The sequence below is a fragment of the Pelophylax lessonae genome (genome assembly GCF_965119305.1).
Source record: "Pelophylax lessonae genome assembly, chromosome: 11".
In the NCBI taxonomy this organism is placed as follows: Eukaryota; Metazoa; Chordata; class Amphibia; order Anura; family Ranidae; genus Pelophylax; species Pelophylax lessonae.
In genome coordinates, this window is record NC_138778.1 from 213466383 (window position 1) to 213491453 (window position 25071).

Sequence of the window (25071 nt, forward strand, 5' to 3'; positions counted from 1 at the left end):
GAATTGTTGCTTAATCGCAAAACTAAAAGAAGGCGGAGTCCCTCACCCCAGCTTTGTGAACCCCCCCGCTTGTGAAATGTAAACTGCATTTTGTACATCTCATTTCTACTGAATCAAGTGTCCTTGTCTCAGAACCTGGTGTCTTCCTACAATTGGGGAGATTTCCCCTCACTTCCTGTCCTGGTGACCCAACAGGAAGTGAGGGAAAAATGAAGGAACAGCCCCACCTAGACAGGTTTCCCCTTTTGGAATGTGGGCACATGTGGGCGTTACCCAGGGCAGTCTGCCTAGCAAAACATGTAAACTGCATTTTGTACATCTCATTTCTACTGAACCAAGTGTCCTTGTCTCAGAACCTGGTGTCTTCCTCCCCCGTACTTTGTCTCCTTGGGGAGATTTCCCCTCACTTCCTGTCCTGGTGACTCAACAGGAAGTGAAGGAAAAAATGAAGGGACTGCCCCACCTAGACAGGTTTCCTTTTTTTTGCAAGGTTTGCTCCATTCCTCCCATTCACTCACCACTGTCCAGTAGTCGCCAGGACAAACTGAGAGGATTAATCACCCTAATGGGGGACGCAGATGGCCATAAAAATCTGACAGGGGGACTAACACTAATGCAGATCTTATCTCCTGCCTTCCCTCCAGTCTTGCACATTTGTACTGGCTCTTCTGCTGGACTGAAACGGTTTACTCAGATTTCACTGCACACTGCAAGCTTCTCACATTGTGCATCAGAAGCTGCAGTAAGTCAAAGCCAGCCTCATTTCCTGGCTGGAGGACTTCCAGCATCATCCAGTCATTTCCTTCACAGCCTTAACTGCCCTTGGTCCGCCTCTTTCATTCATTGGATTTCGGTTTTCAATCATTTGGGCGCTTGTGTTACATGTGGGCGTTATCTAGGGCAGTCTGCCTAGCAAAACATGTAAACTGCATTTTGTACTTCTCATTTCTACTGAATCAAGTGTCCTTGTCTCAGAACCTGGTGTCTTCCTCCTCTGTACTATGTCCCCTTGGGGAGATTTCCCCTCACATCCTGTCCTGGTGACCCAACAGGAAGTGATGAAAAAATGAAGGGGAGGTGCAGGTTGTGCCCCCCCCCCCCTGAGCTCGCACATCATGAACGGGAAGGGGGGTGGGGGCACAGTTTGGCGACTTAGTGACCTTGCCCCGACACTGTACAGCACCCTGCCAGCCCCTCCCACCAGCCATGACCTGCCTGCATTGTATAGAAAAGCACAGAGACCTAGTGATGACATCATTAAATTTAAAATAAGTAATGAAAACAGGTTCTGTTTTGGTTTTATTGGCTTGAATATTGATGGGGAGGTAAAATAATGGCGTAAGATGCACTTTGAAGCTCCACACTCCTGTAAGTCATTGTGATTAATGGCTAGACTATATGATCAGACTGTTTTTCTAATTACGGTGTCTTCAGTCGCTTTTCAGCATCTGTTTTGCCTTCCGATGACATAATGCTGCTGCCTATAGGCTCATTCACTGATCAATATGTGATCTGTGCAGCCGCCAACCTCCCGTTGGCTGCACACAACCTCCCATTGGGCGGACACAACCTCCCTTTGGGCGGTCACAACCTCCCTTTGGCCGCACACAACCTCCCTTTGCCCAGACACAACCACCCTTTGCCCGGACACAACCACCCTTTGCCCGGACACAACCTCCCTTTGGCCGCACACAACCTCCCTTTGGCCGCACACAACCTCCCGTTGTCCGCACACAACCTCCCGTTGGCCCGGACACAACCTCCCGTTGGCCCGGACACAACCTCCCGTTGGCCGGACACAACCTCCCGTTGGCCGGACACAACCTCCCGTTGGCCGGACACAACCTCCCGTTGGCCGGACTCAACCTCCCGTTGGCCGGACTCAACCTGCCCGTTGGCCGGACTCAACCTGCCCGTTGGCCGGACTCAACCTGCCCGTTGGCCGGACTCAACCTGCCCGTTGGCCGGACACAACCTCCAATTGGGCGGACACAACCTCCCGTTGGCCGCACACAACCTCCCGTTGGCCGCACACAACCTCCCGTTGGCCGCACACAACCTCCCGTTGGCCAAACTCAACCTCCCGTTGGCCAAACTCAACCTCCCGTTGGCCAAACTCAGCCTCCCGTTGGCCAAACTCAACCTCCCGTTGGCCAAACTCAACCTCCCGTTGGCCAAACTCAACCTCCCGTTTGCCGGACTCAAGCTGCCCGTTGGGCTGACACAACCTCCCGTTGGGCTGACACAACCTGGGCTGAAACAACCTCCAATTGGGCGGACACAACCTCCCATTGGCCTGACACAACCTCCCATTGGCCGCACACAACCTCCCTTTGGCCGCACACAACCTCCCATTGGCCAGACACATCTGTGTTATTGTGGTGTCCATGGGTTTGTATACCTGGCTAATATTTTTAGGAACACCTTTATATGGAGGAAAAAACCCTCCACCAAGGCCTGAGCGCTACATCCTTGGAGAAAGAGAATAAGGTCACATGATCCCCCATGCAAAAAGCTAATTAGTGATGTATCAAGAGAATCTGTCCTTTCATCTTGAATCAGCAAAATGACAGTTTTTCTTTAAAAACTGAGTTTTCAGGGCCCCTATTTGCTCTGTGTGGCATTTATTAAGCAGGAGACATCCAAGTATAATTTCAGATGACAACTGTAACACATGGGAATAATGCCTGGCTGGGGTTTGGTGTGCTTTTAGGCTTTTGAAGTGTCCATCTACCAGGGAGATGGTCTGCATGGGATCCAATGTCTGCAGCTCACACCCAGCACTGAGCGCTAGTCACTCCTCTTCCTCTGGGATTGGGGGATACTTCCAGAGTCTGTACAAGAATACAGAACATTGCAGATAATAGATCTACTGATTTCCCAGCCATAGGATATTGGAAAATCATATCTAGTAATTACCGTCCTTTTCCTTTCCTGGTGCCAATCCGCGGCATCGTACTGTAACGTGTGTGGAGCCAGGATGGCACATTTGTCGGGTGGAGTTACAATTCCTTCAGTCTAAGGCACATAATGAATCCTAACGTTTACCATGAAGATTTTCTACCAGTTATTTTGTATCGATTTGTATAATAAAATATCTCAAAGTTTACACTGCGTGTTTTTTTTTTTTTTCTATTTATAGAAATTCTGAGGTACCTTGGGAAGTAGACTTCGTGGGGTGTTGGGGTAGGTAGATGTAACCCAATTGGTAATCTCCGATAAGCTCCAAAGCCTACCTTGGGGACTTATCAAAAAAACACCCTTGAAGTGGGCTGTTGAGGGCTTTCAGGGGGTCGGGGGGCATTATGGAAAGGGGGGGTGCTGGGGTCTCTTGGGGAGCTCTGGGGGGTGCTCAAGGGGTTTGGGGGCTCTGTGGGTGGTTGGGGTGACTGAGGGCTTTTGGGGCACTGTGGGAGGTTGAGGGGTGTTGAAGGCTCTCAGTAAGAACTGTGGGAGTTTGGGGGGGTGCTGAGAACTCTCAGGGGGTCTAGGGGAACTGTGGGTGGTTGGGGGGTGCTAAGGGCTCTTGGGACATTGTGGGAGGTTTAGGGGTGCTGAGGGCTTTCAGAGGGTCTGGGGGCTCTGTGGGAGGATTTGGGGGTGCTGAGGGTCCTAAAGGGGTCTCTGGTCACTGTGGGTTGTTGGGAGGTGTAACTGAACAGTGACCCACACTGTGTTTGTGGGCTTCCGTCAGAATGCCACTTACTCCAGTCTGAACATAGATATCAGATATTCTAGCCACCCCCATACAAAACTAGACGGAACATAGCTTGTATATAACTGGAACCTTTATTTGAACAAACTCACACCAAATACATACCTCACAGGAGGACATCCCCCTCCTGATCAAACTACCACACCAGGTCAGGTGCCGGATTACATTATCATATGCAGATGAAATTGTGTACAGAAATATAATTAACCTGAACTAATTATCTAAGGAACCACCAACACAAACAGTATTCTACTTTTCTACCAGTAACTAATAGATGACAGTGATTCAATCAACCCGAGCCAATTACCTAGCAGACTGTCGTCCTCGATCTCCTGAAGTACAATACACATTATCATAAGTGTAAACACAGCCCCACAGTAGACAACAGGTGAGTAAATCAACATATTTAACAATCTGCTATGAGTCTGACTGTGTGAAGCAGTCTCTTAATGGCAATAGGCAGCTAGGCCTTAACATGAATCCTAGGCCTAGAGTCCCAGAGTCTTCATATGTTCCATGAGATATATTGTTGATAAATATTACTGTCCCATTTGAGTAATCCAAACCATATTCTCAGTGTCTATTAAGTACCAGTCCATCATTTCCTTGGTCACCGTGTCCCTAATAGACACAGAGTGACTTACACATAACAGGGGCCTAGGGGGCTGAGAGAGGCATTTCCCAACCTCTCTTAGGTAAGCTGTGTTCCACGGGCCCTCCAACCAAAGTAACTCCCGTCACGGGGGGGTACTAAGGGCTCTTGGGGCATTGTGGGAGGTTGGGGGTTCTAGGGTCAATGTTAATGGTTGGGGGTGCTTTGGGTCCTTAAGGGGTCTGGAGGCTATCAGGGCACTCTGGGAGGTTTGGGGGTGCTGAGGCTCTCAAGGGGTCTGGGGTCTCTGTGGGTGGTTGGGGGGTGCTGAGGGCTCTTAGGGAGTCTGGGGGAACTGTGGGAGGTTGGAAATGCTGAGGGTCCTTAAGAGGTCTGGGGGCTCTGTGGGAGGTTGGGGGTTCTGAGGGCTCTCCATTGGTCTGAGGGCATGGTGGGAGGGGGGGTTCTGAGGGCTCTCTATGGGTCTGAGGGCATGGTGGGAGGGGGGGTTCTGAGGGCTCTCTATGGGTCTTTGGGCACGGTGGGAGGGGGGGGTTCTGAGGGCTCTCGAGGAACTGTGGGAGGTTGGGGGGTGCTGAGGGTCCTCAATGGGTCTGTGGATGGTGCTGAGGGCCTTTGGGGCACTGTGCGAGGTTGTGGAGGTGCGCTAAAGGCTCTGGGGGGGGGTCTGAGGGAACTGTGGGGGGGGGGGGTGCTGAGAACTCTCAGGGATTTAGGGCAACTGGGAGGTTACCTTGGGTGGTTGGGGGGTTCTGAAGGCTCTTAGAGAATTGTGGGAGGTTGGGGGTTCTGGGGTAGCTGTGAGTGCTTGGGAGGGGGGGTAATGAGCGTCCTCAAGGGGTCTGGGGACTATAAGGGCACTCTGGGAGGTTTTGGGGTGATGAGGTTCTCAAGGATTCTGGGGTCACTGTGGGTGGTTAGGGGATGCTGAGGGTCTTCAGGGGGTCTGGGGGCTATGTGGGTGGTTGGGGGTTGCTGAGGGCTCTTGGGTCACTGTGGGAGGTTGAGGGGTGCTGAAAGCTCTCAGGGAGTCTGGGGGCTTTGTGGGAGGTTTGGGGGTGCTGAGGGTCCTCAAGAGGTCACTGTGGGTGGTGCTTAGGACTTTTGTGGCACTGTGGGAGGTTGGGGGTTCTAGGGTCACTGTATGGTTGGGGTGCTGAGGGTCCTCAAGGGATCTGGGGGCTATCAGGGCACTCTGGGAAGTTTCGGGGTGCTGAGGGGTCTGGGGTCACTGTGGGTGGTTGGGGGTGTTGAGGGCTCTCAGGGGGTCTGGAGGCTCTGTGGGAGGTTTGAGGGGTGCTGATGATCGATCCTCAATAAGTCTGGGGGCTATCAGGGTCCTGTAGGAGGTTGGAGAGTGCTGAGTCTCTCCAGGGGTTTGGGTGCTCTGTGGGTGGTTGGGGGATGCTGAGGGCTCTTGGGGCACTGTGAGAGGTTTGGTGGTGGTGAGGACTCTGACGGGGACTGGGGGCTCTTTAGGAGGTGCTGGGGGCCTCAAGGGGTCTGGTGGGGGCTATCAAGGCACTATGGCAGGTTGCTGAAGGTTCTCTTGAGGTCTGGGGGCTTCGTGGGAGGTTTTGCTGAAGGCTCCCAGATGATAGGATAACTGTTGGAGTGCTGTTGGCTCTCAGGTGGTCTGTGGCCTCTGTGGATGGTTGAGGTCTGCTGAGAGCTCTCAGTGGGTCCGGGCCTCTGTGGATGGTTGGAGGGGTGCTGAGAGCTCTCAGTGGGTCTGGGGCCCCTGTGGATGGTTGGAGGGGTGCTGAGAGCTCTCAGTGGGTCCGGGCCTCTGTGGATGGTTGGAGGGGTGCTGAGAGCTCTCAGTGGGTCCGGGGTCCCTGTGGATGGTTGGATGGGTGCTGAGAGCTCTCAGTGGGTCCGGGGCCCCTGTGGATGGTTGGAGGGGTGCTGAGAGCTCTCAGTGGGTCTGGGGCCCCTGTGGATGGTTGGAGGGGCGCTGAGAGCTCTCAGTGGGTCCGGGCCTCTGTGGATGGTTGGAGGGGTGCTGAGAGCTCTCAGTGGGTCCGGGGTCCCTGTGGATGGTTGGAGGGGTGCTGAGAGCTCTCAGTGGGTCCGGGGTCCCTGTGGATGGTTGGATGGGTGCTGAGAGCTCTCAGTGGGTCCGGGGCCCCTGTGGATGGTTGGATGGGTGCTGAGAGCTCTCAGTGGGTCCGGGGCCCCTGTGGATGGTTGGATGGGTGCTGAGAGCTCTCAGTGGGTCCGGGGTCCCTGTGGATGGTTGGAGGGGTGCTGAGAGCTCTCAGTGGGTCCGGGGTCCCTGTGGATGGTTGGATGGGTGCTGAGAGCTCTCAGTGGGTCCGGGGCCCCTGTGGATGGTTGGATGGGTGCTGAGAGCTCTCAGTGGGTCCGGGGCCCCTGTGGATGGTTGGATGGGTGCTGAGAGCTCTCAGTGGGTCCGGGGTCCCTGTGGATGGTTGGAGGGGTGCTGAGAGCTCTCAGTGGGTCCGGGGTCCCTGTGGATGGTTGGATGGGTGCTGAGAGCTCTCAGTGGGTCCGGGGCCCCTGTGGATGGTTGGATGGGTGCTGAGAGCTCTCAGTGGGTCCGGGGCCCCTGTGGATGGTTGGAGGGGTGCTGAGAGCTCTCAGTGGGTCTGGGGCCCCTGTGGATGGTTGGAGGGTGCTGAGAGCTCTCATGGGTTCTGGGGCCACTGCAGGCTACTATGAAGAGTTGAGGGGCACTTTGGGAGCTGGGTGGCACGGTGGGGGTGGGGACATCTGCAGTTGGCTGGAGGCCATGGAAGAGGGGGGCTGTGGCCTGGTGGATGGGAGGGGACAGCAGGAAGGGGTTAATGAAATTTGAAAAGTAATGTTAATTTTGGTTAAATCTGCAGCTTTCATGAGATGACACCCAGGTGATCCTGCCTGATAGATTGGTGCCCTAGCCCTTCCTGGTATAGGGTGACAACACTATCCTGGTCTTCCAATTGTGTTGTCACCCTATCACACAGGCTTCCAATGGGCAGCCAGGAACTATTGGCATAACAGCCAGGCAACTGGCTTTTCCAATAGGAGATCTCAGTGATGGCTGTCTGTGTATTCCCTCGCACCTATGTCCAAACAATGGCCCTTAAGCTGTTCAGGAACTACAATTACCATCATGCCTAGTTATGTCTCTGAATGTCAGAGATTTACAATGCCTCATGGGAATTGTAGTTCCTTAACAGCTGGAGAGTGTCTGGATTGAGTTAAAAATTCTCTCTGTGACTCCATTAGGGAGGTTTTCCCTGAATTCCTGTCCCTGTGACACACCATAGAAGTAAAGGGGGAGAGGTTGTCACCCAGGCCGGAAGTGAGAATAATTCTCTCTAAGGGGACATTTTACAGAGTTTCTAATTCTCCTCTGCTGCATGCAAAGCATTATTACCGCTGGGCTGGTAGGTGAGTTCTCACTCTCAGCGAATTTTGAGGGAAGTGCGGGGCGGGGGTCTCCTTGCTAAGCATCACCTATTCCAGCAAACAGAGAAAAACCAGGCTCCGCCCCTCAGAGCCAAGCCGCCCTGCCTAGCCCCGCCCACCAACGCTACGTAACCCCGCCTCTCAGAACTGAGCCTTCCTATGTAGCCCCGCCCCTCCAAGCATAGCCGCCTACTGTAATCCCGCCCCTGTAAGCAGAGCCACCACCCTCTCTAGCCCCGCCCTGTGGCTCTGCAGTGCGGGGGGCGGTGCCTGTTGCTAGGGAAGTGGATTGTGCGGCCTGTTGACCGTTGCTAGGGAAGTGGCGGTCCGGCGGTCGGTCGGCATCCGGCGGTGCTGGGACAGAGGGACGAGGACATCGGTGGGGATGGCAGGTGAGGGGGAAGGGGGCGTAGAGGGGCCCCACCCGCTGTGTGTATGGGGAGCCACACCGGCATGGCCTCCGCTGATCTCATCCCATCCCCGGCCGGTGTACACACATCCGGGCCTCATACACACCGGTATGGGGGAGGGGAAACCCCGGACTGAGCACCGATTATAGATGACTGACAGAGAAGATCCATCCACACACTGACTACAATGTATCATAGGGGGGGGTCATCATAGAGATGTATACATTGTATAGGAGATCCATCCACACACTGACTACAATGTATCATATGATGAGGGAGGGGGGGAAGTCATCATAGAGATGTGTAGAAGATCCATGTCAGACACTGACTACAATGTATCATATGGGGGGGGGGGTCATCACAGAGATGTATACATTGTATAGAAGATCCATCCACACACTGACTACAATGTATCATATGAGGGGGTGGGGGGCATCATAGAGAAGTATACATTGCATAGAAGATCCATCCATACTCTGATTACAATGTATCATATGAGGGGGGGGGGGGGGTCATTATAGAGATGTATACGTTCTATAGAAGATTCATCCACACACAGACTACAATGTATCATATGGGGGGGGGGGGGTCATCATAGAGATGTGTATAAGATCCATGGCAGACACTGAGTACAATGTATCACCTGCAAGCGGTCAGGATGTATAGAAGGTGTTGCCCAGACACTGAATACAATGTATCATAGGAGAGGGGGGGGGTCATCATAGAGATGTACACATTGTATAGAAGATCCATCCACACACTGACTACAATGTATCATATGCTGAGGAGGGGGGGGGGAGGGGATAATCATAGAGATGTGTATAAGATCCATGTCAGACACTGAGTACAATGTATCACCTGCAGGCGGTCAGGCTGTGTATAGAAGGTGTAGCCCAGACACTGAATACAATGTATCTGTACAGTATGGTGACGGCTGATCGGGGCACCGTATACATAGAAGAATTGTGCTGATATTTACAGATCCATACAATGTATAGAAGATTTCTATCACACACAGAACAATGTGTCATATGGTGGGGGGTCAGCTCATGTCAGGACATCAGAGATGTGTAGAAGATCCATATCAGACACTGAGTACAATGTATCATATGAAGGGGGGGGGGTCATCATAGAGGTTTGTAGAAGATCCATATCAGACACTGAGTACAATGTATCATATGAGGGGGGGGGGGTCATCATAGAGGTGTGTAGAAGATCCATATCAGACACTGAGTACAATGTATCATATGAGGGGGGGGGGGTCATCATAGAGGTTTGTAGAAGATCCATATCAGACACTGAGTACAATGTATCATATGAGGGGGGGGGGGGTCATCATAGAGGTGTGTAGAAGATCCATATCAGACACTGAGTACAATGTATCATATGGGGGGGGGGGGTCATCATAGAGATGTGAGTACAATGTATCACCTGCACTGATGGCTGCTCAGGCTATTATACAGTTATCAGTTTGATGACATTGTTATACAGATGCTCTATGGATCACCTATCAGGATAGACCAGGCCAGGTACCTGGACATCATAGAGAAGTATAGAAGGGCTAACCCAGACACTGAGTACAATGTAACCGTCTTCTGATGTGGGTGTGTCAGGACAGCATAGTGATGTATATTGAACACCCATCCAGGATGGCTCATTATCTGTGCTGTGTTATGATGGGGGCTCGGGGTGTCATACAGATGTGTACAGTTCATATACAGTATCTCACAAAAGTGAGTACACCCCTCATATTTTAGTAAATATTTTATTCTATCTTTTCATGTGACAACACTGAAGAAATGACACTTTGCTACAATGTAAAGTAGTGAGTGTACAGCTTGTATAACAGTGTAAATTTGCTGTCCCCTCAAAATAACTCAACACACAGCCATTAATGTCTAAACCGCTGGAAACAAAAGTGAGTACACCCCTAAGTGAAAATGTTCAAATTGGGCCCAAAGTGTCAATATTTTGTGTGGCCACCATTATTTTCCAGCACTGCCTTAACCCTTTTGGGCATGGAGTTCACCAGAGCTTCACAGGTTGCCACTGGAGTTCTCTTCCACTCCTCCATGACGACATCACGGAGCTGGTGGATGTTAGAGACCTTGCGCTCCTCCACCTTCTGTTTGAGGATGCCCCACAGATGCTCAATGGGGTTTAGGTCTGGAGACATGCTTGGCCAGTCCATCACCTTTACCCTCAGCTTCTTTAGCAAGGCAGTGGTCATCTTGGAGGTGTGTTTGGGGTCATTACCATGTTGGAATACTGCCCTGCGGCCCAGTCTCTGAAGGGAGGGGACCATGCTCTACTTCAGTATGTCACAGTACATGTTGGCATTCATGGTTCTCTCAATGAACTATAGCTCCCCAGTGCCAGCAGCACTCATGCAGCCCCAGACCATGACACTCCCACCACCATGCTTGACTGTAGGAAGACACACTTGTCTTTGTACTCCTCACCTGGTTGCTGCCACACACGCTTCACACCATCTGAACCAAATAAGTTTATCTTGGTGTCATCAGACCACAGGAGATGGTTCCAGTAATCCATGTCCTTAGTCTGCTTGTCTTCAGCAAACTGTTTTCAGGTTTTCTTGTGCATCATCTTTAGAAGAGGCTTCCTTCTGGGATGACAGCCATGCAGACCAATTTGATGCAGTGTGAGGCGTATGGTCTGAGCACTGACAGGCTGACCCCCCACCCCTTCAACCTCTGCAGCAATGCTAGCAGCACTCATATGTCTATTTCCCAAAGACAACCTCTGGATATGACACTGAGCATGTGCACTCAACTTCTTTGGTTGACCATGGCGAGGCCTGTTCTGAGTGGAACCTGTCTTGTTAAACCGCTGTATGGTTTTGGCCACCATGCTGCAGCTCAGTTTCAGGGTCTTGGCAATCTTCTTATAGCCTAGGTCATCTTTATGTAGAGCAACAATTCTTTTTTTTTTTTTCCGATCCTCAGAGAGTTCTTTGCCATGAGGTGCCATGTTGAACTTCCAGTGACCAGTATGAGAGAGTGAGAGCGATAACACCAAATTTAACACACCTGCTCCCCATTCACACCTGAGACCTTGTAACACTAACGAGTCACATGACACCGGGGAGGGAAAATGGCTAATTGGGCCCAGTTTGGACATTGTCACTTAGGGGTGTACTCACTTTTGTTGCCAGCAGTTTAGACATTAATGGCTGTGTGTTGAGTTATTTTGAGGGGACAGCAAATTTACACTGTTATACAAGCTGTACACTCACTACTTTACATTGCAGCAAAGTCTCATTTCTTCAGTGTTGTCACATGAAAAGATAGAATAAAATATTTACAGAAATGTGAGGGGTGTACTCACTTTTGTGAGATACTGTAACACCCATCATGTGTGCTGTGTTGTGTATATAACACCCATCATGTGTGTTATGATGGGGGCTCAGGGTGTCATACAGATGTATACAGTGTATATAACACCCATCATGTGTGTTGTGTTATTATGGGGGCTCGGAGTGTCCTACAGATGTGTACAGTGTATATAACACCCATCATGTGTGCTGTGTTATGATGGGGGCTCAGGGTATCATACAGATGTATACAGTGTATATAACACCCATCATGTGTGTTGTGTTATTATGGGGGCTCGGAGTGTCCTACAGATGTGTACAGTGTATATAACACCCATCATGTGTGTTATGATGGGGACTCAGGGTATCATACAGATGTATACAGTGTATATAACACCCATGGAGTTGCAGCCCAGACACTGCATGCAATGTATTACCTGTATTATGTTGTGATGGATGGCCGAACCTCACACAGTTGTTAGCATTGCTGGGAGGATTAGGTGGACAGTTCTCTGCAGTAGATGACAACGGCCTGACATTTCAGGTGGCACCTGCCATGAGGATGTATGTGCTGCCCCCACCAGGTGGGACATGGGAGATGTGGGACAATTTACTAATTGTGGGCACTGGTCTGCAGAATGAGGCAGACCTGATTACTATATATGGACTGTATACCTGGATTGAAGACAAATGAATATGTAAAGCTGCCCATACATGGTTCAGTTTTTTGGGGATTTTTTTTCGTTCAGCTAGCGGGCTGAATGAAAACAACTGCACCGATTCGCCCAGACCTGAAAAAGAACCATGTTCTAGCCGGAGTTCTACTTTACAAACACGTTAGCGCCCCACCTTGCTGGAGCTTTATTTACTTTGATTGTTCTCCATCCCATAATGAAATCCTATACCGTTGTATTTGGTCGGTTACACCGATCGTACACCTTATCCTTCTCATTGTGCAGAAAATCAATACGAAATGTCACATCACAATATCTGGAATTATGGATTCGTGTATCAGATGGATTTTCTGGTTAGCCAGGCTGACACTTCAGATTTCTTTTCGGTCATCGAGAAGGAATCGTTTTTGGCTGCAGATTTTTATTTTTCCTTCGTAAATAAATGGATGTACATCTTGTGTAGTTGGGCCGGTAGATGAAAACTGAGAATGATGGGAGGTGGGATTGGTGGGTTCTCATATAGCCCTGATGGGTCACTCCATGCCAATCTGCACATCAAATAGCTGCGTATAGTCAATGTATACCTGCGTATAGTCAATGAATATCTGCGTATAGTCAATGTATACCTGCGTATAGTCAATGTATACCTGCGTATAGTCAATGTATACCTTGCGTATAGTCAATGTATACCTGCGTATAGTCAATGAATATCTGCGTATAGTCAATGTATACCTGCGTATAGTCAATGTATACCTTGCGTATAGTCAATGTATACCTTGCGTATAGTCAATGTATACCTTGCGTATAGTCAATGTATACCTGCGTATAATCAATGTATACCTGCGTATTGTCAATGTATACCTGCGTATAGTCAATGTATATCTGCGTATAGTCAATGTATATCTGCGTATAGTCAATGTATATCTGCGTATAGTCAATGTATATCTGCGTATAGTCAATGTATATCTGCGTATAGTCAATGTATACCTGCGTATAGTTAATGTATACCTGCGTATAGTCAATGTATACCTGCGTATAGTCAATGTATACCTGCGTATAGTCAATGTATATCTGCGTATAGTCAATGTATACCTGCGTATAGTTAATGTATACCTGCGTATAGTCAATGTATACCTGCGTATAGTCAATGTATACCTGCGTATAGTCAATGTATACCTTGCGTATAGTCAATGTATACCTGCGTATAATCAATGTATACCTGCGTATTGTCAATGTATACCTGCGTATAGTCAATGTATATCTGCGTATAGTCAATGTATATCTGCGTATAGTCAATGTATATCTGCGTATAGTCAATGTATATCTGCGTATAGTCAATGTATATCTGCGTATAGTCAATGTATACCTGCGTATAGTTAATGTATACCTGCGTATAGTCAATGTATACCTGCGTATAGTCAATGTATACCTGCGTATAGTCAATGTATATCTGCGTATAGTCAATGTATACCTGCGTATAGTTAATGTATACCTGCGTATAGTCAATGTATACCTGCGTATAGTCAATGTATACCTGCGTATAGTCAATGTATACCTGCGTATAGTCAATGTATACCTGCGTATTGTCAATGTATATCTGCGTATAGTCAATGTATACCTGCGTATAGTTAATGTATATCTGCGTATTGTCAATGTATACCTGCGTATAGTCAATGTATATCTGCGTATAGTCAATGTATATCTGCGTATAGTCAATGTATATCTGCGTATAGTCAATGTATATCTGCGTATAGTCAATGTATATCTGCGTATTGTCAATGTATACCTGCGTATAGTCAATGTATACCATAGTCTGTGCTATGCAGTGGTTGCATAGCTCAAACTATACACAACTATAATGCACAACTGTTAGGATAACAAAAACAAGCCACACCGGGATTGCATTGGTTTGAATGAGTTGTCTAACAGTTAATATAGAGACAGAGCAATTCCACTGAGCTATTGAGGGCTCCCTCTAATGGCTTATCTATAGATCTCTACATTTAATAAGCAGATAACTACATTGTACATGCAAAGCCATTTCTACAGATCCAAATCTTGTTCTTTTTCCTATAAAATTGGTTTCAACCAATAAGCGATATACCGCTCAGGTGAGTATATTCACAGAGTCTCAAGTGGGTGCTAGCCCCTTCTCGCCACCGCATATACAGGGTTAAGTACGGAGGCTGGTTAGCAAGTGGTTAAACAGTTTGCATCATCGTGTCCCTGTTAGAGAGATTTCTCCTCACTTCCTGTCCTGGTGACAACTAACTCGGGGACAGGAAGTGAGGGATAGTGTTAATGGTGCAAAACAAACTTGGCAGGATTCCTAATTTTTCTCTACCCCACCCACAATAACACTTTGCCTATAAATACACTTTAAAAAAATAAGAGACCACAGGAATGTATAATGTGCTGGTCAGGTTGAGAATACAGAAGTGGCTGCAGACATGGACCTGCTATAAATACACGAGGACCCTTCTACGTTCAGGCGTATGGGTGGGAAATGGTGGCAGTCACTATCACGGAACGTGTGAAGCTGTGAACGATTCCGCTCCTCTCCTGAGTGTGAAAAGTTCAGACAGCTGTGTTTGCCTTGGCAGGGTCGGGGTCGCCGATCAGAGTACAGAATCCAACAGGCCCTGTATGTATTTAGGTGATCGGTGACACGCCGCGTGGGAGCTGTAACATAGCAATGTAAGAGCAAACAAATATACAACAGAACTCCGGACAGATATAAAAGACACAAATTAAAGCAGAACTAAAAGACAGAGTTTAGAGTTCCGTGCACAAGTGCCACCAGCTTCTGATGGATGGGCAATATAGCGCCCAGTGGCATTTGTGCACATGCACAGCAGAGGCGCTGCTTAGTAACCCACCGCCTCCTGGGATAGCTGTGTAGTAACAATCCCATGAAGCAGTGGGGCACAGGGCCATGTGTTGTGTGTAAATCTTGGGTAACTGTAAAAGAAAAAAATCAGGTCTCCTCCCCTGGCCTACAGGGCTGTGCTTTTAGGGCAGAGTTGTGTAAATCTCAGGACTGGATGGATTGGGGAACACCTGTTTGGGTCGGTCATGGGTAAGGGAATGCCCATCTGGGTCGGTTGAACCGTCTGGGTTCGTTACGGGCGGGGGAACGCCCGTCTGGGTTCGTTACGTGCGGGGAACGCCCGTCTGAGTTCGTTACGGGCGGGGAATGCCCGTCTGGGTCGGTTACGGGCGGGGGAACGCCCGTCTGGGTCGGTTACGGGCGGGGGAACGCCCGTCTGGGTTAGTTACGGGCGGGGGAACGCCCGTCTGGGTTTGTTACGGGCGGGGGAACGCCCGTCTGGGTTCGTTACGGGCAGGGGAACGCCCGTCTGTGTTCGTTACGGGCGGGGGAACGCCCGTCTGGGTTCGTTACGGGCGGGGAATGCCCGTCTGGGTCGGTTACCGGCGGGTGAACGCCCGTCTGGGTCGGTTACGGGCGGGGGAACGCCTGTCTGGGTTAGTTACGGGCGGGGGAACGCCCGTCTGGGTTAGTTACGGGCGGGGGAACGCCCGTCTGGGTTCGTTACGGGCGGGGGAACGCCCGTCTGGGTTCGTTACGGGCGGGGGAACGCCCGTCTGGGTTTGTTACGGGCGGGGGAACGCCCGTCTGGGTTTGTTACGGGCAGGGGAACGCCCGTCTGTGTTCGTTACGGGCGGGGGAACGCCCGTCTGGGTTCGTTACGGGCGGAGGAACGCCCGTCTGGGTTCGTTACGGGCGGGGGAACGCCCGTCTGGGTTCGTTACGGGCTGGGGAACGCCCGTCTGGGTTCGTTACGGGCGGGGAACGCCCGTCTGAGTTAGTTACGGGCGGGGGAATGCCCGTCTGGGTCGGTCACCGGCGGGTGAACGCCCGTCTGGGTCGGTTACAGGCGGGGGAACACCTGTCTGCGTCCGTTACGGGTGGGGAAATGCCCGCCTGGGTCCGTTGCGGGTGGGGGGAAATTTTAAGAAAAAATGCCCAAGCAGAGGTGACTTTTAGTAATCTCTGAATACCAATACAAAAAGTCAAGTCAAGCATTGCCCTCCCCTTTTTAGCCTCTCAAGCCTCCCTAATGAAACTGTAATGCGATTGGTGGTCTCCTTGACCAGTAAGGAGGCTGTTTCTTTTCTGTAAAAGTTTTTTTATGGCCCTACTATCTCCCATCTCTTTAGGGGTTGTTGGATTGAACTTAACAATACAGGGAATGGGCAGGGCAACGCATGACTCCTGCCCAAAGAGTCAAATTGTCAAACTCCAGCTGCCTACATCCCTAGATCTACTGATCATTCGGACATGAAGGTACCTTGTTCTGGAATTTATTCATAATATAATCAGTTAGAATTAGTCAGATTTGCATTAAATTGATCTGCTGGATCTTCATTTGGACTAATAGGATCTTTAATTAAAAACAAAAATAATTAACCCAATGCAAGTATACATATGACAAACCTTGAAATGTAATGCATAACGTTACATGTTTTTGTATATTGGAGCTGATCAGTTTTATTCAGAGTATTATTATATGAATCAGGACAGTGCACAGAGGATTCCTCTATCCATGCCTCCCCCTCCTCTCCTGAATCATCTGCCCTGACCCACTTTGCCAACACACTGACCTTGACGCATGCAGCATGCCAGGAAGGGTGCTTGCTGCTCCAGTGACAGATGTGCTGCGGGATTCCAAACATCCCACAAATATCAGTTTTCGTAAATAAGCTACAGGCTTTCCAGAATGGAATACAAGGAGACCTCTCCATACTGAGAATTTTATTATTTGCAATGTGAAAATATGAGTGTTACTTAAAATAATGTGCTAACTACTGGTTTTCAGTTGAGAAGTAACAACCATTCCGTAATCAAAAGTACAAAGAGGTGATCCTTCGTTTTTAAGCATTGGAAAATGTTTAAAATTTAAATCCATGACTTGTTGGGAAAAAGAAAAATAATTTATGTCTAGAGCTGAATATGCAGTAGCTAGAGGTATTTGGAGAATGTTGGTAGAACAGATGCTCTTGAGATTTTCAACCTAAAATACCAGCTGAATCCTTTATTTTTCCTTGTTTTTCATTTAGGGTGGTAAATGGATAACCAGAGAAGAGTCCTAGAGGGTGCCAGATCGACCGCACCAAAGATGTCGAAACCCAAGAGCTCAGAGACTGTGAGGGTGGTGGTGCGGTGCCGGCCTATGAACAGCAAGGAAATTGCCTCCGGTTTTGAAAAAGTGGTTGCAGTGGACGTGAAGCTCGGGCAAGTGTCAGTGAAGATTCAGAAAGGGTCCGGTAATGAGTTGCCAAAAACATTTACGTTTGACGCGGTTTACGACTCTAACTCTAAGCAAGTGGAGCTTTATGATGAAACCTTTAGGCCGTTGGTAGATTCTGTCTTGCTAGGCTTTAATGGAACCATCTTTGCCTACGGCCAGACAGGAACTGGGAAGACTTTCACGATGGAAGGGCTACGAGGTGATCCTGAAAAAAGAGGTGTAATACCAAATTCTTTTGAACACATCTTCACCCACATATCCCGTTCCCAGAATCAACAGTATTTGGTCAGGGCTTCTTATTTAGAAATCTACCAGGAAGAGATCAGAGACCTTCTTTCCAAAGATCAGTCGAAACGTCTAGAACTTAAAGAAAGACCGGACACTGGTGTCTACGTCAAGGACCTGTCCTCTTTTGTCACCAAAAGTGTGAAGGAAATAGAACATGTCATGAATGTTGGCAACCAAAACCGCTCCGTAGGTGCCACTAACATGAATGAACACAGCTCCCGCTCCCATGCCATCTTTATGATCACCATTGAGTGCAGCGAGATCGGTTTGGATGGCGAGAACCACATCCGAGTAGGAAAACTCAATTTGGTGGACTTGGCTGGCAGTGAACGTCAAGCAAAAACTGGAGCCCAAGGGGAACGGCTAAAAGAGGCTACAAAAATTAATTTGTCTCTCTCAGCACTAGGAAATGTCATATCTGCCCTTGTGGATGGCAGAAGCACACACATTCCCTACCGAGATTCCAAGCTTACTAGGTTACTGCAGGACTCATTGGGTGGCAATGCCAAGACGGTTATGGTGGCCAATATTGGACCTGCCTCCTATAACGTCGAGGAGTCCCTGACAACTCTACGCTATGCCAATCGTGCCAAAAATATCAAGAACAAGCCTAGAGTGAATGAAGACCCCAAGGACGCATTACTCCGGGAGTTCCAGGAGGAGATTGCAAGGCTGAAAGCGCAGTTGGAGAAGAAGGTGGTGGGGAAAAGACGAAGGAGAGGTAGGAGAAGGCCTGGGGTAGATGGAGCAGCAGATGATGAGGAAGACGGGGACTCTTATGAAGGAGATGAAGATGGTGATGACAAAGACTACTGGCGGGAACAGCAGGAGAAACTCGAGACTGAGAAAAAGGCCATTGTCGAAGATCACAGTTTGGTGGCGGAAGAGAAACAGAAGCTTTTGAAGGAGAAAGAGAAAAAAATGGACGATTTACGAAGAGAAAAAGAGGCCATGGAAATGCTGACATCTAAAGTTAAGGTAAACCTAACCAGTAGCATCCAACTGTGATCAGATATGCAGGCATTCCATAGCTGCTAAAAGTTTATTCTGACAAAAGGTCTTTCTATAAACATACATTCTTAGACCAACTAAGTGTGCATGTTTATGGATTAGTAGGGAAAAGGTGGAAAAGACACCTCTGGGGTCAACTTAACTGTGCAATTAACTGTGAAGCTCCAACTGGTCAATGGATTCTTCCCTCGAGAAGGATTGACATTGAATACAACTGCTACGATACGGCTGGGTCAGAACATTATTTAATGCATATGGCCTCAGCTAAATTTACAATTTGCTGTCTAGTCTGTTTGGTTTTCAATAAACCATATATAATGGTTCTGGTTATGGTTGGTATCTATAATGATATAGATACCAACTTCTCGATGATTTTTTAGCTGTTTATCCCTATGATTTTTATTAAATATAGGGCATAGGTATTGGTTCATCTTCTAACCATAGGTTCCCAAATTCTCAGTTCATGTAGGATAAGGCCAGAGAATTAGAAATCTTATCTTTGAGTGTTCTTGAATAGGGAACAGAATGCTGATCGGATGGTTTAAACATCAATGCTTTGTTCTCCGCAGAAGGAATAAAGAACTTCCTATAGAAATAGTTGTATTAGCTTAGAACAGGGGTCTCCTAGCTTTCTAAACAAAGGGCCAGTTTACTGTCCTTCACACTTTAAGCAGGGCTGGACTGTGGACATCAGGAGAAGCAAAGGTCCCAACATCAGTAGGAATAAACAATGCCCCATCTTTGGTGTCAGGGGGATAGTGCCCTTGTTGGTGTAATTGGGAAGAATTGTGCCTCCTCTTTAGTGTCATTGGAAGGAATTGTGCCCCATCATTGGTATCAGTGGGAGGAGTAGTGCCCCATGATTGGTGTTAGTGGGAGGAATATTGCCCCATCATTGGTATCATTGGGGAGGGATAATGCCCCATCATTGGTATCAGTGGGAGGAATAATGCCCCATGATTGGTATCAGTGGGAGTAATAATGCCCCATGATTGGTATCAGTGGGAGGAATAATGCCCCATGATTGGTATCAGTGGTAGTGATAGTGCCCCATCATTGGTATCAATGGGAGGAATAGTGCCCCATCATTGGTATCAGTGGGAGTGATAATGCCTCATCATTGCTATCAGTGGGAGGAATGGTGCCCTATCATTGCTATCAGTGGGAGGAATAGTGCCCCATCATTGGCATCAGTGGGAAGAATGGTGCCTCATCATTGGCATCAGTGGGAGGAATGGTGCCCCATCATTGGTATCAGTGGGAGGAATGGTGCCCCATCATTGGCCTTAGTGGGAAGAATGGTGCCCCATCATTGGCATCAGTGGGTGGAATGGTGCCCCATCATTGGCATCAGTGGGGGGAATGGTGCCCTATTATTGGCATCAGTGGGAGGAATGGTGCCCCATCATTGGCATCAGTGGGAGGAATGGTGCCCCATCATTGGCATCAGTGGGAGGAATGGTGCCCCATCATTGGTATCAGTGTGAGGAATGGTGCCCCATCATTGGCATCAGTGGGAGGAATGGGACCCTATCATTGGTATCAGTGGGAGGAATGGTGCCCTATCATTGGTGTCAGCAGGAGGAATAGTGCCATATCAGTGGGAGGTATAGTGCCCCATCATTGATATCAATGTAAGGAATTGCCTTATCTTTGGTGTGAATTCTGCCCATTCATTGATGTCAGTGAGGGGGAATTATTGCCCCATTGTTGGTATTAGTGGATGCAAACCGTGCCCCAAAGACAAGATAGAATCAAGTAGAAGGCAGCATCTGGCTCCCTGGGCCGCAGTTTGGAGACCACTGGCTTAGAGTTTGGCCAGTAGTGTGTATTCTGGGACAGCTCTTCTATCTCATGCAGTGAATAAAATATTGGATGTCCGGCAGGAGAGCAGTGGAGAGGTAGTCTAGTAACCCTCACGGTTGTAGCAGGGAGGAGATGGATATCCTAGGGAGGGATATGGAAGGTTAGATGGCAAATAAATGAAGAGCGATGCTCAAATAGCCTGAACGTAGATGTAGGCCAAGTGTATCAATAAAGGAAGCTTAATAAAGCAGATCATATTTCTGGGACTGTCAACCTTATAAAGGCACAAATCCTCTGTACAGCTTCATTTTGATTAGGTTATTTTCAGCAATAAACACCCATGACTGGTATGTCCACCATTTTCTAAAAAAAAAGATCCAAAATTGATTATTAACTTTGACTATGATGTAAATGTTACACAGTATTTCTTTACTAACGAATCTACTTTTGCAGGCCATGGAAAGTAAGCTTCTTGTTGGGGGTAAAAACATTGTTGACCATACCAATGAACAACAGAAAATCCTCGAGCAGAAGAGGCAAGAAATTGCTGAACAGGCAAGTTGCCGGTGTTTTATAGAGACTTGGTCATATTTTTATTAATATTTGTTAAAGTTTCAGTATATTGGCAATGGATACAAGAGAATAAAGAAAGATATATGTGGGGGAACCACGTGTCCATTCAGCTCATTGCTGACAGTTTACTTACACATAATGATGGCACGCCAGAAATACTCACGGCTTCTTTATTAACTTAAAAAATTGGCAAAATGGCAAACCACAGGAGGGAGACCTCTTGCACATTTCACACACAAAGGTGCTTGTTAATAGACTTATATAGAGAAGTGGTGGTGAGCTTTCTTGATATGAGGGGCCTTAATTGTGACCCCCCAACATCACCGAAGGGCTGTACATAAAATTCAGTGTCAGAGACAGCAGACATACAACAGGATATATTCCAAAACTATGGGCATGATACAAGAGATGGGCGAAGACTGTGGACATAATACAGGAGATGGTGAGTGATTGTGTGCACGATACAAGAGATGGTCAGAGACTCCGGACATGATACAAGAGATAGTCGGAGGATGCGGACATGATACAAGAGATAGTCGGAGAATGCGGACATGATACAAGAGTCAGTGATTGTGATACAAGAGATAATCTGAGACTGTGGACTTGATGCAAGAGATGGTCAGAGACTGTGGACTTGATACAAGAGATGGTCAGAGACTGCGGACATGATACAAGCCATGGTCAGAGACTGCGGACATGATACAAGCCATGGTCAGAGACTGTGGACATGATACAAGAGATGGTCAGAGACTGCGGACATGATACAAGCCATGGTCAGAGACTGCGGACATGATACAAGCCATGGTCAGAGACTGCGGACATGATACAAGCCATGGTCAGAGACTGCGGACATGATACAAGCCATGGTCAGAGACTGCGGACATGATACAAGCCATGGTCAGAGACTGCGGACATGATACAAGCCATGGTCAGAGACTGCGGACATGATACAAGCCATGGTCAGAGACTGCGGACATGATACAAGCCATGGTCAGAGACTGGGGACATGATACAAGCCATGGTCAGAGACTGCGGACACGATACAAGCGATGCTGAGAGACTGCGGACACGATACAAGAGATGATCAGAGACTGCGGACATGATACAAGCCATGGTCAGAGACTGCGGACATGATACAAGCCATGGTCAGAGACTGCGGACATGATACAAGCGATGCTGAGAGACTGCGGACATGATACAAGCGATGCTCAGAGACTGCGGACATGATACAAGCCATTGTCAGAGACTGCGGACATGACACAAGTGATGGTCAGTGCTTGTGCGCATGATACAAGCGATGGTCAGAGACTGCTGACATGACACAAGCGATGGTCAGAGACTGCGGACATGACACAAGGGATGGTCAGACACTGCGGACATGATACAAGAGATGGTCAGACACTGCGGACATGACACAAGAGATGGTCAGACACTGCGGACATGACACAAGAGATGGTCAGAGACTGCGGACATGACACAAGCGATGGTCAGAGACTGCGGACATGACACAAGCGATGGTCAGAGACTGCGGACATGACACAAGCGATGGTCAGAGACTGCGGACATGACACAAGCGATGGTCATAGACTGCGGACATGACACAAGCGATGGTCATAGACTGCGGACATGACACAAGCGATGGTCATAGACTGCGGACATGACACAAGCGATGGTCAGAGACAGCTGACATGACACAAGCGATGGTCAGAGACAGCTGACATGACACAAGCGATGGTCAGAGACTGGGGACATGCTGCAGGAGACTGTCAGAGACTGTAAACACACTATAGGAGTTGTTGGAGACTGGGGACATGTTTCAGGAGACCGCCGCCTGGAGACATATTACATGAGACTGCTGGAAATCAATACTATAGCAGGGCAATGGGGAAACAGATTAGCAGAGGCCCTAAGGGCTGCACAAAAAGTGCCAAAGGGCCACATGCAGCCCCCTGGCCACAGGATGAACACCAGGGCTCTAGGGCCAAGGCATTGGTCACATGGTCTATGCCAATGTAGATTAGTAGACTGATGTTGAGGCAGAATGAACCTTTTAGAGAATCTACAAAAACACCAATCCTTTCCTTTGCAAGAAACTTTGTAGCAATCGCCATGAAACAGAACTGGAACAATGAATGGACAAGGGTCATTTTTTTTAATGACTTTTTGCTTTTCATAACCAGAAAAAAAATGTTAAGAGTATAGATCTGCTGTAAAATGTGTGTGCAGATATGGTTCTACTTTTGTGCCTTTCCTAAATTTAATATTGGTTTTGTATGGAATAGACATTATAGCTCCGGGTCTAATGTTTGTCGGTCATTTAGAAACGGCGAGAACGAGAAATGCAGCAACAGATGGAGAGCCGTGATGAAGAGACTTTGGAGCTGAAGGAGACATACAGTTCATTACAGCAAGAGGTCGATATAAAGACCAAGAAATTGAAAAAGGTAAATTCTGGAAGCGCATTTTCCTTTGTAATTACCATCGTATTACGAAGGAGAAGGGTTCATGTCTGCTCGTGACCTTTGCTTCTGTGTTGCTAATATTTGCCTATTACCATGGCAGAGTGGATCTTTCATTATTAAAGTAACACTAAAGGTTCGTTTTTTTTTTTTTTTAATTCAAATAACAAACGTGATATACTTACCTGCTCTGTGCAATGGTTTTGCACAGAGCAGCCCTGATCCTCCTTGTCTGTGGTCCCCTGCCGGCGTTCCAGGCCCCTCCTTTTCAGCGAGTACCCCCATGGAATGTTGCTTTCCATGCGGGCTGGCTCTCAAGCCGCCCTGTCTGTGTCTATTGACACAGCCCGGGCAACTCGGCCCCGCTCCCTCACAGCATTTGATTGACAGCATCAGGAGCCAATGGCAGCAGCTGCTATCAGTTTGCCCAATGAGGAGGGAGACAGCGGCGAGAGCCACTGTTCTCGTGCACATCGCTGGATCAAATGGACTCAGGTAAGAATTTTGGGGGGGGGGGGGGACTGGGGTGATCCTGCAACAGAGAAGGTTTCTTACCTTAATGCATAAAATGCATTAAGGTAAAAAAAAACTTGAGGCTTTAGAACGACTTTAAGGCATTCTTGAGATTAGTGTCTTTGCCTAGGGCCTGAGATGACATCACCAGTCTGCTGCAGGCAGGAGAAAACGTTTCCTCAGTCTCCTTTTCCCCAGTAAACACTTCAGGCACAGTTCCACGAAGGATAGGGCATCTTGATGCTGGGGACCCAACACAGGTAGGAAGGTAGCCCCATCCTTGTGGCTGCTGATTATGGCTTCTGGGGCTTGATTGCTATGCCGATTTTTTTTTTTTTTTTTTGAGATCAACTCTTTCTCAAGCCTTGAGAAAGGGCTGATCCTGAACTGTGCCACGCAATGACGCTGCTGAATTCCATCCTGTGGTGGGTCCCCGGCATCCAATTCTGCTGTCTTTAGAGGGGGCTGTGCCTGAAGATGAGCCAGACTACTGGCCACAACAGATTCTGAAACACCACCCAAAGGCTGTGAAAAACGCAATCCATTTACTTTCCATTCTGAAAGCTGTGTGTTTTGTGACCCTCACTGCTGGGCTCCTTTGGGGGAATGCACCACTCTTCCAAGCTGAAAAACTAGGGCAAATTCTGCCACAAGTAGAAAAAAAAAGGGGCAAGCTCTTTAGCTATCTCCTCTGTGTTTTATGCTGTATCTGTGACCGACACTGCACAGACCAATTCAGCTGGAGTTTCATTCTCTGATCCCTCGCCCCTGCTCAGCTTAGCATAGGTGGAAAGGGGGAGGGTTGTTAAGCTTGCAGACTTGGCTCGTGCAGTGTAATCGCCACATGAGCAGAGAGGGATGTGACCTGCTGACAGCTCATATCCTGTATCCCAGATTTGAACTAGTGGGGATCAGCGGCATTTTTCTTTGCTGTAGGCCTCGTTCACACCACGGTGCAGAGACGTCAGTTTTTCTGCACGCGTTC

The 25071-nt window shown here is 48.4% G+C and overlaps 1 protein-coding gene across 1 annotated transcript in view; it reads left to right on the plus strand.

Moving 5' to 3' along the window:
* The first annotated feature begins 8009 nt into the window (after positions 1–8009).
* The window catches only part of KIF3B (kinesin family member 3B), a 25254-nt gene continuing 8192 nt past the window's right edge, over positions 8010–25071 (plus strand). Inside the window, exons 1-4 of the mRNA XM_082271214.1 lie at positions 8010–8137; positions 17246–18702; positions 20995–21096; positions 23436–23558. Of these exons, the coding sequence (XP_082127340.1) occupies positions 17254–18702; positions 20995–21096; positions 23436–23558 (1674 nt within the window). The 5' untranslated portion in view covers positions 8010–8137; positions 17246–17253. The remainder of the gene's footprint in view (positions 8138–17245; positions 18703–20994; positions 21097–23435; positions 23559–25071) is intronic.